At 46.5% G+C, this 20,000-nt stretch overlaps 1 protein-coding gene across 3 annotated transcripts in view; it reads right to left on the bottom strand.

Moving 5' to 3' along the window:
• EBF3 (EBF transcription factor 3) overlaps positions 1-20,000 on the bottom strand; it is a 113,565-nt gene that overhangs the window by 9,739 nt on the left and 83,826 nt on the right. For all 3 annotated transcript variants that reach the window (XM_080912379.1, XM_080912380.1, XM_080912381.1), the window contains 3 exons: positions 19,670-19,800; positions 19,055-19,181; positions 582-670 (listed from right to left, as the gene is read on the bottom strand). In XM_080912379.1, the coding sequence (XP_080768505.1) occupies positions 582-670; positions 19,055-19,181; positions 19,670-19,800 (347 nt within the window). The remainder of the gene's footprint in view (positions 1-581; positions 671-19,054; positions 19,182-19,669; positions 19,801-20,000) is intronic.

Raw genomic sequence — 20,000 nt, 5'->3', positions numbered from 1 at the left:
CTTGACTTATCTTTAATGTTATACATCAAAATGGAATTTCTGTGATATGTGGGCTGTGCATAAACAACGGTGCAGCTTCTGTCTTTGTTGGATTTAAATGAAAAGCCCCCTAGATATTAATGTGTGGACTTCATTTGTTAGCCCGCTAAGTCAGGGACTTATAACAAAAGCTTTGTAAACAAAAGATTAAACTGAATCGAGCTTTAGAAAATGAAAGGAAAACAAGAGTCAAGTAATCACAGATCAGACTGGAGCTGCCTAGATGAAAATCAGTGCGGGCTACTGGAGTGGAAAATGTTTAATTGAACTATTTCATTACTCGGAAGTTTATGTCCCCCTTGCAGAATCCAAAATATTGGTTATCAGAAAAGCTATTCTTTTCTCCCTTTAAAGAGATGGCCCTCCAAAGAAGCAACATACAGTGAGAGTCCGTGCACCACGGTGGGCTAGGAAGCTCCCCATACCTGTTGGCCTTGACATGGGTGCAGCGTTTGGGCTTTCTGGCATTTGTCTTCCCACAGTATCCACCACCCCTGAACCATAAGCAATCTGTGTGGGGCACCGTGTGCTCGTGTACTAACCTTGGGTAACCTTTCGGGGTCACCTGGATGTCTGGGTATCACTTTCTGCAACCTCTGGAAGCCGTAATCTATGGTTGGCTCATTAAGGGCTGCAACAGGGACACACAAACACAGAGCAAGTCAGTCACAGCCATTACATCATTCACTGTGCATTTACTGCATGCTTACACACAGATGTGCAGTTCTTTCCCAGTATGCCTCCATGGGAGCACCCCTGCATAGTTTCCCTGTCTTAAGGAATAGGCTTCCCCCTCCCCACTTCTTTTGCACATAAAAGCAACGATTATTTCTAATATAATTAGACTGGAAGAAAGTCAAAGGGTGGCTCAGTATGTTGTAAAAATGGCGGTGCAGTCCCACAGTGACAGGTCTGGAGGCCATATATAGCCATCACCATAGCCATGATGTGGCGCCTGCATCACACGGTGCGTTCCTCACCAGCCAGGGATTTATGGGAAACTGGCAATTATGACATATGTCTGGCTATTGCTAGCCTCAGATTTATCCCTGTGGTCCTTTTTTGTCTAGCATATTGCCTGAGCACAGAGCAGGCAGGAGGAACACTTACTCTTGCAAAGCTTTAATAATCTGTGAATGGCTGACTACAAACTGATATAGAGCGCTATCATTCCACAGCTGCAATCCACCAGCCCCACGAAATTGCCGGCCACAAATAGTAATTAATCTTTTTATCCCTCAAATTGTAATTTTGACTATGAACTGTGCGTGGCCATAAATCAGAGGCACATGCACCCTGTACAGTGCATGAATCACAGCCGGGACTCCATTCGACTGCACACACTGTGTTTAACAAGCTTTATAAGGAGCCATCGGGCTTTATTACGGCTCTGCCTGACTCCAACAAAAACTGAGCCCGGAGGCCCGGGGACACGAGTTAAGATGAAAATACTTATTAGAGTACATTATTTCTTGATGTAGATATCGTTTTCTGTGGAGTAACTCCACGGTGCACGGCGCGACATAAATCAGGAGGTTTTCGGAGACTAATAAGACCTGCCGCTATCTATTCATTACTCCGCCCGCAATTTGGGCCATCACTCATTAGTAATTTGATGATTAACGCCACCCAGGTCTGCGGAGTGCGGGAGAACACAAAAGGCCATAGCTTCCTAAGAGGAAGCTTGGGGCTGCCTTGGAAAGTGCTCTCCACAATAATTGGTCACCATTATCCTTGAGTGCTGAGCTGTCGGTGTGTCTTGTAAGCAACCCAGGATGCCTTACCCGTACACTCAATAATGCGCCGGAAAGTTGAGGACCACAATATGATTTGACATTCCATCATACATCCTGGAGACAAAGGTCCGCACAGGAATGTGAAGTAAGACATTTTCTTGTTAATAAAGCATTGATCCGAGGTATTGATTTTACATGACACGGCTTTTGCTGGGATTTTGCCCTCTTTTTTCTTTGCAAATAGTAAAACCCTTCAAAATGCCTTGGCGTATGTGACGTGGCAAAAATTCTAACTCTCTGTGATGTAAATTCTATATGTGTAAAACCACTTCATAATCAGACCATTAATCATCAGAAGCTGTCAGCATTGACTGGGGGGACAATTTGTCATGTCTCTGCCTCGGCACAGGCAAGGGTGTCAGGCAAAAATGCAGTGTGGGCATCAGGGAGGATGGGCTCCAGTCCCAGCAAACGACTTGGTCCAAAAAGGGTAAGATGAAGTATTATGTTTCTTGATCGGGGTGTTGAGGGGGAAGGTGGCCCAGTGTGCATTCCTAACATGTCAGGTTTCTTCTCTCTGCCAGCTAATCACCACGACTGTTTGACTTAATGAATCGGCCTGATGAAAGGTGATCAGAAAAGATAGATGGGCAGCCGTTATTGATTTCATGCAAATGCCCCTGACAGGTGATAGGCGCTTTAATGCAAGCTCTCAGAAGCTTTATGACTGTGATAAGCATACACTCACTCCGGGAGAGACATTCTCCACAGAGTCTCCGTTGAAATAATACTTACTCTTCTATGACCCAACGTGTGACATAAACGTCTAAGTAGGAGGTTACCTTTCATCTCTCGATTCCAACCAACAGGCATGAGCGGTGTGAATATACCACCAAAGTAAGTAGGTGAGGCGGAGTCAGGCAGAGTACAAAAGTACGCCAGGGCCAGCCCATACCAGACTGGAGGAGCCACATAGCAAGGGACGTAGTGCTGCTGTTCCGGCCAGAATGTCCCTCCCCCAGGAGTCTGGCTCCAGAATCTCAAATGTATTTATGTAACAAAAGTGTTGGAACCTGCCTCTTCTTTAGTAGCAGAAGCATCAGCAGGCCTTGACAGTCCTGGGAGTTTCTGCTCCCGTGGTGAATCTCCCCGTGTACCTCTGGGTCCCCTGGAGCATTGTGTGGTCCCACTGAAGGCCTGCCCTGGCCAGCAGCACCCAGATCCTCAAAGAGCCCACCCCTAACCGTGGCTGGTGAAGACTGGTACAATCCTTACTGGCCTATTCTGCAGCTAGAGGAGAAAGCATGAGACCCCCCCACACATCTAATAACCCCTCAGCATGTCGAGTTTACAGCCTAGAGCCCAGCAGAGCCAGGGCAAGGCACTGGCTCGTCCAGTCACAGAGCCCCGAGCCAGGCCAATCAATACCACTTTCCTGTTTTAGAACTGGGTAATTATGAGGGGGAGAGATTGCCTGACCTTTCACCTGCACTGCATTACTTTGCTGATATTAAGATAAATTGCCTGATTTTGGGTAAACATATGCTGCAATTCAAACTGTCAGCACTGGTTTGCTCAGGGATAATTTGTATTGATCTCTCAGCTTCTTCCCAATTTTGCTTACTGACCTCGTGGATAATTAGAGAAGGAGTCCTGGGTGAGCTCAAGTCGGGGATGAAGAAGAAATATGAAGAAGAATAAAGCAAATTTGTTTTATGTTAATATTTGTCGGTCCGCCCCTCACATCTGTCAGCATCAGCAAAGCCATAAATTAATGCATTTGGTTCCCGAGCAATTTATTCCAAGGAATTATTTAGCAGCATGCTTAGTCTCTGAACATGTGTCACTGGGTTAAATTAATTTAAACTCTGCCTTAAACACAACAAAACAAATGTTATTTTCTGCTGAAGGGGAAAAGACAATACGTTTATCAAAAATGTATTTGTAAGCTCGTATTTTTCTGCATGGATTTCCATCAGTTCGTGAAAGGGAGGGTGGGTTTCCTAATAAATCCCCCCCTCCGGAAGTAATTAGCACCCATTATTTGTCCTGAATTCAAATTTCGCTAAGATGGCCTGCTGACTGCAGGAGATGAATGTATGTGTGAAATTATATCGTTTAAGATATGTCAGATTACAAGGCTGTTGTATCAAAAGTCATAAAACAAATCTCCCCTGTGAAATATCTCTTTATTAACTGTGCCATAAGATATTAACATTCCTCATTTAGTGGAGGGCCTTTTATCTGTTTCAAATACATTATTCGTCCTTTTGGAGATAAACTGTATTAATATCCATTTGAGTAGGCTACTGTGGCCTAATGCATAGTAATTTTTGTTGGAGAGCTTTTATTTTAGAATAAGAAAATTACACAGCAATAAAACCTGAATGAATCAGAAGCTAGAATGGCCGGGAATCACATTCCATGCCAAATGAGGCAAGCAATCAGGCAGCCTGCGAAAGGCCAGATATCCGGCTATCATATGCAGGCCAGTCTCCAGCGTGGGTCCTACAAATAGAGCCTGACATGGCCACATAGACTTGATTCCACACGCCGGATAGCCTGCAGCTTGAGAAGGACGCGTATTTAAATATATTCGAGTGTACTGGAGTTAATCTCGTTACTTTACATGCATTGAAGTCATAACAGAAGAAGCGTTCTAAATATTTAAGTCATGCCCATGTACTGGGGGATTAATCATAGCGCAATTGATAAAATTTTAACGGTCTGTGATGTCGGTTCAAGTTGGGATTGCCAGAGCTAATGTGGCAGTCGAAAATGGCATCAGGCTTTGAGCTGCAGCTGGGGCCAGAGTAGCTCCAACTGGCCTGCTGCAATTAGAAATGTACCAATGGGCAACCGAGCTGGGGTTTTCTTTCTTGTGACATCAGTCATTGGAGTTTACATTTTGATGGCTAAACTGTCTTTGTCAATCAGCCCCGCTCAGGGTTCAGGGTTGTTCTCCAGCATCCCAAAATGTAAATGGCTTTCTTCAGACTTCAGTGGCAAATCCATGGGTGGGTAAACCCCATCCACTTATGTGAATAAGGGGACATGCTCCTAACCACAGATGACATGTAGAAAGCATTGTAGATAAAAACCAAACGAAACAAAAACCCGATGTTTGGGGCTAGGATACTTTCCTACAGAGGGAAAAAAAAAAAAAAAAAAAAAAACTCCTAGGAATGAAACTAAGCCCCCTGGATTTTTTTGGAAAACCAACTCCCTCACCAGAAATTTCCTCAGTAGCTACTATACTTTCAGCTGTGCCTGCGTCCTAGTGGCGTGAAACCTATCCTCCAGGGCAGCAGTGAAGAGCCAAAGCTGTTGCTGTGGACAGCTCTCACAACCCCCAGAGTCCAGGGGGCTCCTCACTGGTCCAAGTGGAAAGGACCATTGCATGAAGGAGGGGCCACAGTGACAAAGCTGAATTGTGACAACAACCTCCTGAACACCTTCCCTCCATTCCAGGGAGACTTGGATCCGGCTGCCAGCCAGAGCAGTGGCCCGCCTTGGACTGGAGTGATTGCTCTTGCAGTGAAGTTGTATCTTTAGAACGTTGACATTAAACACACGAGGGGGAGACTCCAGGTAGGAAACAGCTGCGTTTAGCACCATCTTCCCACCCTGGAAGCCCAAGCCAGCATGCAGGTTGTGGTGCAGCAGAGTCTCCTGCCCAAAAACCCTGACTCCAACAGTAACAACAGGAAGACATCCGTTTGCTTCATTCCAGCTGCTGGCTGCAGCTATTAAGTGAGCTCCAGTTTCATTTCAATAATGATCGGCTTCCTGTAACTTCCCAATCATGCATTTGTCATAATGCAGTAATTTTCTTGCTACAAACAGATCCTCATAATGAGGCCGTTTTTCACATTAGCAACATAACTACATAATAAGAACATCTGTAGTTCCTTTTCCGAGGGACAAGAACGTGCTTCAATTAAGGCAATGGGTTTGTTAAATAAGATATAGTATATTTTACTAACAGGGATACCCAGACCCTGCCCCAACAGACTACAAGCCGTCAGTGTGCCTGAATGAACACAGGTTGTAATGTGTAAAAATTAAATAAAGTAAAATTAAATTGCTCAATACAAAGACATTCCTCTAGAGGGTGTTGGTGATTTTAGTGACAAAGTGCTATTTGCTGACAAGTAGTTTACACATTAACCAGCCGAATCCAAGGGGGAAAAATGCCAATAGCAATTATATCACCTTGAGGTTATTAAATGTCCCACTGATAAGTAACTAGGTGAGCTTGACCAGGTGATAAAGACCGCTGTGAGCAAGCGACTGCTTGTGAAGGATGCCTCTCTGCCCTGCTGTTTCTCCAGATAGCTTTTCTTTCAAAAATGACTGTATAAAAAGTTGCATTAAAAAATGTGTGGCTTCGGAAGTCAAAATTGATACTTAGTCGTTCCCCCCTTGTGTCCCCTTGCTCCAGCTAGAGCACTTTTATCATTCTACCTCAAAACGATACACAAAGTCCCCAAATGCCCAGGTTTCTCCCCCCCCCCTTTTTTTAGGCTTTAAAATGATGCTAAGTTCTCCACTTTATCATCAACTGTCTCCTGCAAGCGCATTTCATCTATAAGAAATTCAGATGCTCGGGAAATTAAAATTTCAAAGATCTGCTGCAAAAAAAAAAAAAAAATCAATGGGGCAAGATCAATGCTCATAGAAATTTCATGAACTTTGAACTGATCCGGGCATGATGATGAGGGTGGCTGGAGTCGCAGGCAGCTGACGGCTCTTAGCGTGGATGAGAAGCAGCCGGGCAGCAGGGAGGAGCGCCATGGTTTACACGGGCTTTCGCTTTCACATTTTGTTGGACAAAATTTTTTAATTTTTAGTCTATTTTAGTAACAAGCAGAAACAGGGGGGAAAAATCGCCTTCCCAAGCCAACATGTGGATCTCCCTGTTTAAGAGCACCTAATGCTTTGCACACTAACGCAGCCACAAAATGAAATCGGTTCCCTTTGCAGCCGATTGCAGGTGCAAATTAATATTGTAAAATGAAGATCAATACATGGACAGGGCCAAATCAATAGTGGCTAAATTATTGCTGCATTTTCCTCCTCATTCAAGATGAGTTGTGTTTTCCTCTCAAAGTCAATACTTCGCAGCTTTTCTCATTAATTTCTCAATAAATTTGGCAATGAATTTCAATCACAGAACTCGGCAGGGTGAGCTAGGCATTGTGGTGTGCATGGGAAACACAAAGGCCATGCGGTCCCCACATTGCTCACTGGGGTGTTGGCCTGCCTAAAGGACAAACAGTGAAGACATAGGTCACCCTTCTGCACCTGGAGGCCAACCCCAAATTTGATGTCTCCTGTGAGTAGCTTGGGGCTTGTCTGGTGTCTGCTCTGGGCCATCGGGGGACAGAGCACACTCTCAAAGTCAGGCCCACCTAGGGTCCGCCTCAATTTCCCATCAATTCCTCCAGAACCTACCGTGTTCCATCAGCACGTTTTCTTGGAATAAGAAGAGCACCACGGTTGACTTCTAATTGGGATTTGGAGCTTCCCTGCACACTCGGGGAATACTGTTCTGGTATTCATACAAGCAGCCCAACCGGGCCTACTGCACAGGGACCCACTTCCATTCACCACTGCCTGGCAGCGGATGGCAGCATTGTGATGTGACACCAAATGCAGAAAAGGGGGCAGCCCATCTTCCTTGTTACCAAAATAATACCCTTGCTGACAACTATTGGACTGCATTCAAACACTTTTGTTTACATACCTCAAAGAATGCATTGGATTGTGGCTTGCATAGGCATGGGGGAACTACACCAACCAAGCCCAGCCCTGCAGCTAAAGAAAACCCAGGCCCCAGAGCCTGCACTCTCTTCACCACACCTGTCCATTCATGATAGCCCAGCACAGATCTAAGGTCTGCCGATCCCTGGTGTGTGTGTCACCCTTGTCCCAAGAGCTGTCATTTTAACCAGCTCTCTAGGTAGAGAAGTATATTCCAACAGGGGCAGCAGTGAGTAAATACACCCTCAATATCATACAACTACCACAAGCTTCTCTACATCACTCTCTGCTTCAGGAAAGCGAGTTCCCTGTGTCCTCATCCTCTCAGAGACTTCAGGGTAGGTAGAAGGAGGTCATAAAAGCCAAGAGAGAAACACGCTCTGTAGACAGCAATGGATGCACACACTTAACGCCGGCAGGAAAATCTCCGTGCAGGGTGGAGCTGCAGAGCAAGCTTAGGAAGCCAGCTCTCTCAGGCTGCAGACACCCAAGCTGTGGCCTGAGACAAAGGTCCCTCTTGAGGGCTGAGTGTCCTGGCTCGTATGGCCTTGTGAAACCTCGATTTCCTAGAAAGTGTAAGGAGGGTCACTCAAGGTGACTCTACAGCACATGCCTGCCTCATTCAGAGCAGTGCATATAGCTGGTGCTTGAAAGTGTGGAGACACAGTGGCCAGGCTTTTGGAAGACACCAAGCCTACGTGATAAAACTAGCAAGCATCTCTAATTTTGAGGCACAAAATAAGCATGCTGCTTGTCTTACATCTTTGTGAATTTGTTCCTAATATCTATATGTCCGTCAACCTATATACACAAAAGCAACCATTGTGGTACATTTTTCAATGGAACACTATTCAGATGTGTAAAGACATGTCTCCACACATGCCACAGTGGAACCCAAGAACATCATATGCTAGGTGAAAGAAGACAGCTCCAAAGGCCGTGTATTGTATGACCTTCTCTTGACAAACAAGCAGAATAAACAAATCTACAAGAGTGAGTGAGGGTTAGATCAGTAGCAGTCAAAGCCAGGGATGGGAGGGATAAAATCATTGAGATATGTTGTACAACACTGTGCATATAAAAAAAACCTTTTGTTTCTCAGCTTCTGTTGACTGTCTTTGTGTATCAACTGCACCCAAAACAGATATGAGGCATTTACACCCCATGTTGACTGTAGCACTATTCACAATAGCCAAAGTGTAGAACCAGATTCCATCATCAGTAGAGGTAAGAAAGAAGCACACGTGCACTATGGGGTCTTAGCCATGAAAAAACAATACAAAGCAAAACAGAAAGCATAGATTTGCAGAAAAATGGGTAGAAATGGAGATCACCAAGTTAAGTGAAATAAGCCAGACCCAGATGAATTTCCAATGTTTTTCCTCATAGGCAAAATTTAGATTGTTGTTTAGGTAAAAGGGACATAACAGACCTAAAAGGAAGAGGGGAGGAATAGAATGATGAGAAAGACAGAAAGACAAAACATTGAATGTTACAAGTGTGTGGAAATGTCATAATAGACCCTATTAACTCACATGCTAACTGTAGGTGGGAGAATGGTCAGAAAGGCTTTAATCTGGGTGTGCCTGTGCTGAGGAAAATGCTATTCTGCATGTTGCGTGGTGGGCAGCACAGGTGCTCCTAGAAAGAGCAGAGAGCCACGGCAGCTGAGGAAGGCAGAGCCTGGCTGTGTACTGAGGGATCCCACATGGGATTCCCCAGCATGGTTTCCCCTTCTGTCTTCCCACTGGCATGTAATTCCAGGTCTTTCAGGCTGAATCCATAAGGAAAGAGATACTTGGAAGCAAAGCCTTTAAAGACATGGCCAGGATTAACATAAGCACTGGAATCCTCAGAGCTCGGGCCTTGTGCATTGGGGTTGTGCTGACATGTGCCACAGAGAGCAGCCTTGTTGGTTGAATGTGCTGCCGCTACATATCTGTGACCCTGGCTCTCAGGAGGCAGAGGCAGGAGGATGGGGCACTTAAAGCCAACCTGAGCTACATCACTGGATAAATTTTAAAAAAAGACATGAAAATGGGAAGGGGTATAGTTGGAAATAAAATCACTTTCAGTAGGAGGGGAAATAGGAAGAGAAAAAGGGAGGGAATAACCTGAAGTATAATAAATAATAAAAGTATAAAGTATAATATATAATCTATTAGGCGAAACTGTCAAAGAACTAGGGGAGAGGGACGGGGAGGAAGGGTCAAGCTCTGCTCTCATGCATGTTGAAGATTATAAGTTGTCTGATAACCTAAAGAGGCTGGTCCTCACCTGTGGTTTCTCATGCTCCACTCCCCCCCCCCCCACTCCCAGCTCCCTTGCTCTCTGGATGCCCATGAGCAGGTCACATTCTTCATGGAAATTTTTCACACCCTTGCTGAGCACCTATAGTACAGCCTCCAGGGCCATTTCCAGAGAAAATACTACAGCTCGGCCAGCTGCAAGTTCTCAGGAGCCCCAGCTACCTCCTGAATCCAGGATGTGAAGATACCATGTGTCGAGGCTATTTAACATCTCTCCACACTGTTTCTGTCCAGCTGGGGCACTGTTCATGTGGACATGTTACAGGCCAGGTAGATCCCAGGGGAGCTTATGGGATGACGGCAGGAGTAGCTGCCCTTGGCAAGAACCCACTGCTGCAAAAGTAAGATGTGTTTCCCCTCACATAGGTACCCCTATTCTTGAGCATCTAAAGAGTGGTTGATTTTCCTTCCCAAGAGTTACCCACAGCACCCTACTGAGGACTCAGCCTAGATATGCATGAGATAAACAATGAACCCTAGAAGGCAGATCCCAAACCACAGTGACCTGTGCTGTGCCACCACACCATGTCTAAACTGAAACACCACGTTGCTGTTGGTGACCATCCAATTATCTGGCTTCCCCAAGCTCCTGGTTGAAGAGCAATGAGAAAGAAGATGCATCATCTATGGATGGATGCAGGACCCAGTTTCTCTATTGATGCCATGACAAAGACCAAATAGAACCTGAGACCCTGTTCAAGGCAGAAGGTTAGCACTATGGGTAGAGGGTCCCCTGAAGGTAAGGAGAACTGTGGCTTCTGGTAGCTACAGACTATCTCACTAACAAATAGCAAGCTAACTTCACTTGGGTAATTACTGCTGTTTATGCCCACAGGAAGCACATAAGAAAATGCTAAAGTCTTTGGCTTAGGATACATCCCAGCTGGATGACAAGGGCACACACAGCAGCCACCTGCCATAGCCATAAACATACAACAGGAGCCTGGACTTTTGATGTGTGTACCCCTGAGTGCTAACAGACCTAAGCTCTCATGAGGGATTTTGTGTTGGGAGTACTGTCATCAAAGAAAAAACACTAACTGGTAGGTGATGGATGGCTATTCTGCACACACTGGGGAAGCTACACTGATATGGAGCCAAGATCTTGGCCGGGACCAAGGATCACAGGCCAGTAGCTTCCTCATCCCCATGGAAACCAAAGGAGATATGCCAGTCAGAGATAAAGGGGAGGAGGTAAACAGATGGAATAGAACTCTAGCCGAAACCCCAAACCTAACCTCATAGCTTTCCAGGCTTCCAACTTCTCTGTGGCCACAGGATGCCTAGAGAGCCAGATCTGTACCTAGAAACAGAAAGGCTCAGAGATCTCAAGGCACCCTCGCCTAGCAGTAGGGTTTCCACATGTGGAAGATTGAGAAGCAATGCTTCAGGAGAGAATTTTAACCAGAGTCAAAAAAAAACAAAACAAAAACAAACCATGATAATCCTATGGCTTCAAAACAAACAAACAAATGAAAACTCCTCTGAGCCTAATGAATACCAAGATCTGTGGTGGCTCCTGGTCCCCATGGAGTTTTTGTTTTAAATTGTCACATATCCAGTCTGCACCATCAACAAATATGCACCACTCCATCAGCCCACGCCTGCAAAACCAAATAGGGCAAATCCCATCTGCTCTTCGGGGCCGCAGGAACCTTTGTAGTTATCCGGGGTCAACAATCTGCATCGCTGCAGACTTCCATTTTGTTGTTGAATTAGAAATCACCCAAAGGGAAGAAAGTTGGATCCTGATAATTTTCTACAACACATTTAAAAGGCCCAGAAGTCAAGCAACAATTCTTTGAACGGTCTGTGTTCTAAGTTGTTTCTCCATCCCAAGGCTTGTTCTACTCTGCATGACATGGATAAGGCTTAAGACCTTCTACAAATGCAAGTTTTCTATGGAGACACACAGGAACCTCCAGCCGTCCCAGGAGCCAAACTGCACAGAATATTCCAGAATAAAACACTCTCCCAACATATCCTCGTGCCCACCACACATGTGCGAGAGAACTGTGTGGGAGGAAGCCCAGGCACCAGGCTATTAGTCCAAGAAGCATGGAGTAGCCATGCCCTTTGACCCCATGAGAGGGACAATGAGCAGTTTATCTCATGCCTCCCCCCCATGTCAGAATCACTACTTCCTTTTAAAGTTCTCCACCAAGATGTTGGCTCTGCCAGTGCACTGGTTCTCATGATCCACGCGCTGGAGGGTTTCCTGGAATGACCTGCCTGCCATCTTACCTTAAACCTTATTCTTTTCTCCTGCCTGTTCTTTGCTTGGTCCCCTTCATTGTGTTGTGCTTTTTAAATGGCCATTAGTTCATGTTTGGCCCCCACACCCCACTACCCCCAGAGTCTTTTCCAGCCAGAACTAGAAATAAAACTCCCCTAGATAGTGCTGCCAGGGAGGAAGGACAGGAAACAGGGACCCTACCTATGTCAAAGAAAGAGGGTCAGGCCTGTCTCCACTATCCACAACCTGCCTATCCTAAGTGAAGCCAACGACTCTTTTGTCCTTTGGGTAAGACAAATGGCCGTCTCCTCGAAGCCACGTCTTGTCAGGTGGGCTGTGAAGTCAATACCTTCACCTTGGTAGGGAAACTTTGTGATTTATCAGTCCGTCTCCCCTCTTGGGTTCACGCAGCCCCAACATACACAGCCAATCGGGCACATGGAGCAGACCTGGTCACAGCCAGTTGGAAAGCAACCAAAGGCTCTGTGATGACAGACAAATGTGTCTTCTTAGCAACAGCCCAAAAGCACTTGACTTGTACTAATAACAAAAAGGCCACGCTGGTCACCGTGGGTCTAAAGACGAAGCACCCTGTCACCAGCCTGGTTGGGAAATTAGCAAATAATGTTCTTTTCCTTGATAAATGGGTGACAGCCCCGTCTCACCAATCATTTTTAACATTTTGATGCATGCCTATGATCCCACTGGAGGGGCAGAAAAGTTTACTGGCCCTCAATTTTCACATGATGAATGGAACTCTCTAAATGTGCGATTTCTGTATGAGGTATAGTTCATTTTAAGCAATTCTGGTAAATGGGTGTCACTGATTAGGACAAATTGTCTACTTGGGCTGTGCCTCATTCTCCTGCCCTCCTTTGAGACAGAAAAGAGGAGACCGCAGGGACAAGGAGCCTTCACACAGCCATCTTTAAAGGGATATGTTCTCCAGTCTTACCCCCAGCACCCTCTTGGCACACAGTGGCTTCGCTGATTGGGGCTCAGGTAGTGCCATGTGCCACCCAGGGGAGGACACCAGGTGAATGCTACCTCCTTACCTGCGGCTCATAGGGACCCACCCACAGCCTTCAATCCCCACTCCCAGGGGAAGAGGCTGAGGGCCTGGAAGCTTACCACTTAGTCCTTGTGAAAAACAAAAACAAAAAACAAAAAAATCACCCTCAGCTCTCCATTGCTGGGACATGTGGCAGAAAGCAAGAGTGGGGTGAGGTTGGGAGGAAGGAGGTGCTTTTTGGGTCATAGAATAGCTGGAGAAAGTCTCCAAGTTTGGGAGCCTGAAAAATGGCTTGAGTTGATAGTGCAGCTCCATGCTAACCTTCAAGCTTAGTAATTTGACATAAGAGCCAATGTATCCAGGGGTATCCATTACTAGGGGTTGGCTAGGTGTTATGAGGACACAGACATCCTGGAACACCTGACAGGGACCACCATCATGGGTGGACAGGGACAGTCATGGGCACACCCACTGAAGACAGGAAAGGGAAGCAGGGTGTCTGGCTGTCTTGGCAAGGGACATGAATCCCCGAGGCGTCCGGGTCAAAAGCCCCACATTCTCAGAGCCAGGATGGGATGTGTTCCTGCACAGCAGTGGCTCAGAGCTTAGGGCTGAAATAATTGGGCGGTTTGTGTTTAACATTCGGTTTAGCAGAATGCAAACGGCATGAATCATGGGCAGCAATTTAGAATCATTTGTTCTGCAGATATTAAGTGATTTGTTGGGAGAGACAGCGGCCTAGGAGAGAAGAAACTGGAGCTGTCCAGCTGTACGGAAGGGTGTTTGGATTCCATGGTGTGGACAGAACCATGCCTAAATATCCACAAGCAACCTTCCCATGTGCCAGAAACACAAGGGCTTTCCCAGGTAAGGAGGAATGACATGGGAGGTGGAAGCCAGCCAGGAGACTCAACAGGAGGGAAGCCATCTCCCAACAGGTGCAGAATGGGGCTGGCAGCCCTCAATGTGGAGTCAGTTTTAAGACACTATGCGACCACTTCCTAAAAAGACAAACCTAAACACTGTATCAGAGAGAACACAAACTGCTTGCATTTACTGACTGAGGGATGGTCTTCCAAGCCTGACATCAAATACACACATGTCTGTATGAAAATATTCCCATCCAATGAACGCATCACAGACCTGGGGCCCTTCCAGATAGCCGCCGCGTGTCCAGTTCGGACGCGTCTATGCTGCCTGCCAGCATCTTGTTGAGTGACTGGGCTCAGTCTGTTACTGGCGACATGTTGACTCCCAGTAATTTGTGATAATTTCTTTAATTGAGCAAAAAAGAATTCTCTACAATGAGGGTGGGTCAAACAAACTTCAGGGCAGGAGGTCAGCAGAAAAAGCCCCCAAGTCCCATTCCTGGTGTCTCCTGAATTAGGCTTAAACCCAAGCCATGCCATCAGCCTCTGTTCCTTTGTTAATCAGGAAACATTTTGCCAATGTCCATTTTAAGGGCTCACTCTCTCACTCTCTCTCTCTCTCTCTCTCTCTCTCTCTCTCTCTCTCTCTCTCTCTCTCTCTCTCCTTCCCTCCCTCTCTCCTTCCCTCCCTCCCTCCATATACTTCACACTTCAAAACAGGTCTGCAAAAGGAGTTTTCATGAGAATATAATCTCAATTAGAGGCATACAAATTCCAACCCAACTTAATCAGGTAAAGCCATAATGTTTCTATTCTAATTAAAAAAATAATTTCTTTTATTACTCTTACCAATGTGATGGGTTTGTAGCCATAAATATATGAGAGCAAAAGCTGCTTGATTTTGCCTATATGGTATGTTCCTCAGGTAGGCAACTCCAGGACTGTTTAATTATTATTAAACAAGTCAATGGTATGCTATTAGACAAATATTAAAACAAGCATTGCACTTGGTTATTAATTTGAACTATTCACTTTTAAATGCAGCAAATATCTCATTAATTTAATTTTAGGTGCCCACCAGTTAATATTGCATTTTACAGTCTAAAGGCAATTTACTATTAACTGGCAATTACATACACAGTGATTGTTAATTCTGCTCCTAAGTGCTAGCCGCTTGAAAATTGTTCTCTCTCTCTAATTTCTGACCTTCTTACAGCAGGGGTGAGGCTCGTTGGGAATACAGAGAACTCCTATGGAAGAGCTGGACATGTCATTTGTGGCTCATTCTTTTAATTCACCGTGCTAATCAACTGAACCGCCACAGTCTCCCAAGGTAATTGTGACTTGAGAGGGACTATGAACGGCAGCCAAGGGGCTAGATGGATGGGGCCTGGCCAGCCTTCCCCTTCCAGGGGCAGAGGCTGAGCACGGCCACTCTGGGTTGACTAATAGGGTCTGGTTTTGAAAAATCTGGTGTTTCTCAGGTCACTGTAAACAGCTCATTTAGACCTCTGCCAAGTCCCTCCCCGCCTTTGGCAGGCTAGTGGCAGCCCCTCCTCCAAGCCCAGGTTCATTATCCAGTGGCCCTGCTGCCCCACAGCTGGCTTCATGCCGGGAAGGTTAAATGTGAAGGTGTCCCAGCAGCCTCCGGGGCCTGGGCACACTGATGGGAACCAGACGCCCAGGGGATGGCGCCCATGTTGTGACATCCAGAGGGGCTGGCTCAGTTTTCATTGGGGTGAGAGAGTCCCCATGATTACCTCATTGTCCCATCAATTTCAGGCCAATGCAAATCAGACAGAAGCTTCCAGGCCAGACAGGTTATGACCCCACCTTTCCTCAGATCCCTGAGAGGATAGAGTCCTGTATCCCTTACACACATGTGAAATGCATATTTCTGGTAATGATCTCACACACACACACACACACACACACACACACACACACACACACACACACACACGTGATAGCTAGCTAGTTAGTCTGGAAGGGCTGAGCTTGCATAGCCTTGAAGCAAATGCTCACACACAAGGAAACAGGAAATCTCCAATCCCAGGGCAGGAGGCCCTGAGTCTTGGGGCCTAACAAGTCTAGTCATCCTGAAAGAAGATGCAACCATGCAGAATGGACAGTAAGTCTCCAGAAAGGCTCATGAGGCTAAAACAAGCTCAAGAGACACTGCTTTCCTTTGGGAGGCAATGGACACACTGATCAAAGAGGGCATTCCACTTATCCAGAGAGCAAGGAACTTCAGAGAGTGCCCTTCCCTACCCATCTGCCCAGGAGAGCTAACGGTCTGCTACCACATGGACCCTTCCAGCCAATGGCTAGCCACTCCTCCTACCCTCCACTCCTGCATTTGTTCACAAGTGTTCAAAAGAGGACCTGTCTGCAGCACTGGGGAACAAACACAGGCAAAGGAAGAAAATCAGGACCTGGGTCTCTCTGCCATCAAACTGCTTGTAAAAGTTCAAAATAAAAAATGGGATGGCCACTTCTAAAAATCAGCCATCTTCAATATTCAAACAAAAACTCCAATACAAACACTCAGGGAAGAACCTGCCTAGAGCAACCCCTAAATAAACCACCAGGACCTCATAACATTCTCACTAGAGAACAGGGAAGGCAGGCTGGTGAGGAGCAGGCCAGGCTTGCCAACTGTGCGCACAGGCTCACTTGGGTGGTACCAGCCAAGCCAGGTCACATGATCAGAACTCACTCGGTACACCCAACCATGACATGTCTCCCTCAGATCGCTGTCAGCACAAGAGCAAGTGTTCATCATCTGAGCAGGTTCCCATGGACCTCAGCGGAAGTCCAAACGTCCAATAACTTTCCGAAGCTGATACTATTTGCTAAGTAGCCTCTGTATGTCAGACACTTGGAGTTGTCCTTGATCCTTGCCCCATGAGGAAGCAAGAAGAGAAAACTGAATTCAGAGGAATTCAAGTCAACATGGCCCAACAGCCCTGAGGCATAGGTTCATCTAGTTAAATATTCTAGGTTTTTGCACAGGGCCTGCTGCCTCTATAGCCTGGAGTTTCTGGCCAGAGACTCAGACATATATGGTACCCATGCCAACAGTTTCCTTGAGGAGGTATGTTGAATGTGTGTATGGAGTGGGGCAGGTGGTTGCAACTCATTCATACATGACCCCAAGGCATAGATTCTGGAGATGCCCAACCAGGCCCAAGGTAGAATTCTAACTTCTTACCTCCCCAAGAACTGGACATCCAATATGGGTACCCTTCACTGAACAGCAAAGGCACTTATTTGAAGGAATGAATAGATGTTCCTGAACTGACTATGGGTTGATATTTAATAATCAAAGCTTAAGTTGAATGTGAACTCAAGACATCTAATGTACTGAAATCATTGCTGAGCACAGCCTACCTTAACTATGTAAAGAGCACTTACAAAAACTACCCAGTGGGAAGCTCACGTGGTAATACATGAAGAAGTGTACGTGCCCTGTGAACAATGTGATGAAGGTAAGAAAACACTAGTGATGATGAGATGAGAACATCTCCCAAAAGGAAATCAGAAATAAATACAAGTGTTATACTTTGGGGGTGGGGACACATGCACAGTTCTTTAAAGGTGTCCAATTTTTGTCGTTTGTTTTGATACATCTTCAAAATCTAGAGGAACTTCTCTTTCAACCTCTAGACTTTTCAGGAGGCCAATAACATCCAGATCCCCAAAATGGATGGGCACATCAGCCTTGTGCTGTGCCCACACCCCTGTATCCCTTCAGTTCTAGGATCCTGGTGTCCCACACTGACCGGGTAGGTGTGCTGGGTGGCCAAGAGCTGGATGCTCTAGATCAGTTGTCCTCAACCTTCCCAATGCTGTGACTCTTTGTTGTGGTGACTCCCCCACCCACCAGAAAATTATTTTCATTGCTACTTTATAACTGTAATCTTGCTGCTGTTATGAATTGTAAATATTTTTAGAGATAGGGCTTGCCAACGGGATCACAACCCATAGACTGAGAACTGCTAATATAAGAAAGATAAGGCCCCGACATGGGTGGCAGCAGGCCTACCAAGGAGCAGGGAGTCTATTCGGGGCTAGTCTGCTCCTTTAGTGCTTCCTGGAAAAGCAAAGAACTTGCCATGTCTGTGATTTCATGAAACTTAATGTGGCAGGAAGGGGCCTCAGAAACCAACCCAGGCCCATGGCTCCTTCAGGTGGTAATAGAGTGGTCAGTCCCAGAGCTTCAAGCCCTACAATATGAATGTCACCCGGCCCCTGCATATCCACAAATAATCAACAGGCACCCATCCCTTCCACTGTCCCTGGGCTTCAGCAGGTGTTGTCCTGCATCAAAACCATTCCTGGTACCTTACAGCTTATGGAACAGACTGAGATTACAAGTCAAAATGCAGACGAGTGAACTAAATTTAAGGTGAAGTTTATCTGTGGCATCCAAGGCGACCTCAAACAAATCATGTCAATTAAGCACTTGTGTGAGCAAAGCAAGATGTAAACACCTCTGATGTCCCACCCATGGGGGCCACACAGGCTACCCATTCTATCCATCTAGGCTTGGGCTACTTGTATCCTCTGAAAGTTTGACCCCTCCTTATAAGCAACAGCCTAAGAGCCCAGCCTCCAGCAAAGAAACCTGGCTTCCATTAGAAGCCTAGGTAAGTGACAGGCTGTGACTTCTCCTTCCTGGTCACAGCTCAAGCAACTGAAAAGCAGCGATGAGCCAGACTGACAAGTGGGTGGGCACAAGGCCTTGCACGCAGCCAGGCATGAGGCAGCCACTCTCAGGGGAGCTGGAAGCTGCTGCAGTTACCAACACCTCTCCATGCTCCGCTTTGCTCTACCGGTGAGAGGCAGAGGCCTTTGGATAGGGGAAACGCCAAGGTCATACTGCTGCATCTGTCCAGCCATCATGGGCTGTCTAAGATGCAGATGGAAATGTGTACCTGGTAAAAGTCAACAGCATGCCAACGGTCCTCCCTCACTCCTCACTTGAACCCCCCTCACAGGACCCCTGGACACCCACCCTGGGAGGCTACCACTGAGACTGAGCACCCACCACTGCTCCATGGAAGCTGGACCTGTGTACTCACCAGTGTAGACAAAGCGTCCGGGAGCGCCTTTGCAGAACTGCTTAGACTTGTAGGAGAGGGTCACTTCAACAACTCCAGGGATGTGTCGAGGCGGCGTCTGCACTCGGATGGCGTGGGGGGTTATCAGCTACAGAAACCACACATGAACAAGCGCTCAGCAGTGCGGGCCCTGAGAGGCGGACACTTGCCAGTTGGATATAATTACAAAATGAGCACAAATTGGACCATCGTCTCGGAATGTTCCCTCCTGTCACCCAGAGACTCTGGGCCCATGGTTCTTTAAGGGAAAAGATCAGCAAATGTTCCAGGGTTTTGGTTTGCAGGAAAGGCCACAGGGCATCATTCATATGAAAATCGCCACCATATGTCTCCTTAAACCTGTTTCTAGTAATTCTAGAACTAATTGTTCCAGGGAACTGAAGGACCTCCTATGGCAGGTTTTAAACCCAAAGGTTGTGGGAGGAGGGGCAGACCCACCCACAGGACAGCCCACCACAGGCAAACAGTGAAAGGGAACTTTGCAATAGGTGTCATATCCCTACACCAGAAATAACTTGTCAAAACCATTTCACAGAGGAGGCAACTGCTCAAGGCAGGCCAATTTCGCAGGCTTACCTCGCTCCACACCAACATAGTTCCGAAGACAACTTGTAGACCGTCAAAGAAGTTGTCCCCGATAATGATCACAGTGGCGCCCCCCGTGGTCCAGCCTTCACTGGGGCTGATGGCCTTGATGCACGGAGTGGCTGCGTGTACAAGACAGAGGACAGAAGCCTTAGGACATGACCTGACATCACAGGCCCACCCAGCCCACCTCCAAGTCCCCCTGGCAGCCATGGGAGAAGAGGCATGCTGTTCCTCTGGCACCCTCAAAGGGCACTCATAGATCAGCACGTTGAGGTGTTTAAAGCAAACTCTTAAATGTTTTATAAACAAAGGCCAAGCC

The sequence above is a fragment of the Micromys minutus genome (assembly GCF_963924665.1).
Source record: "Micromys minutus genome assembly, chromosome: 2".
NCBI lineage: Eukaryota > Metazoa > Chordata > Mammalia > Rodentia > Muridae > Micromys > Micromys minutus.
This window is presented reverse-complemented; position numbering and strand designations above follow the sequence as displayed.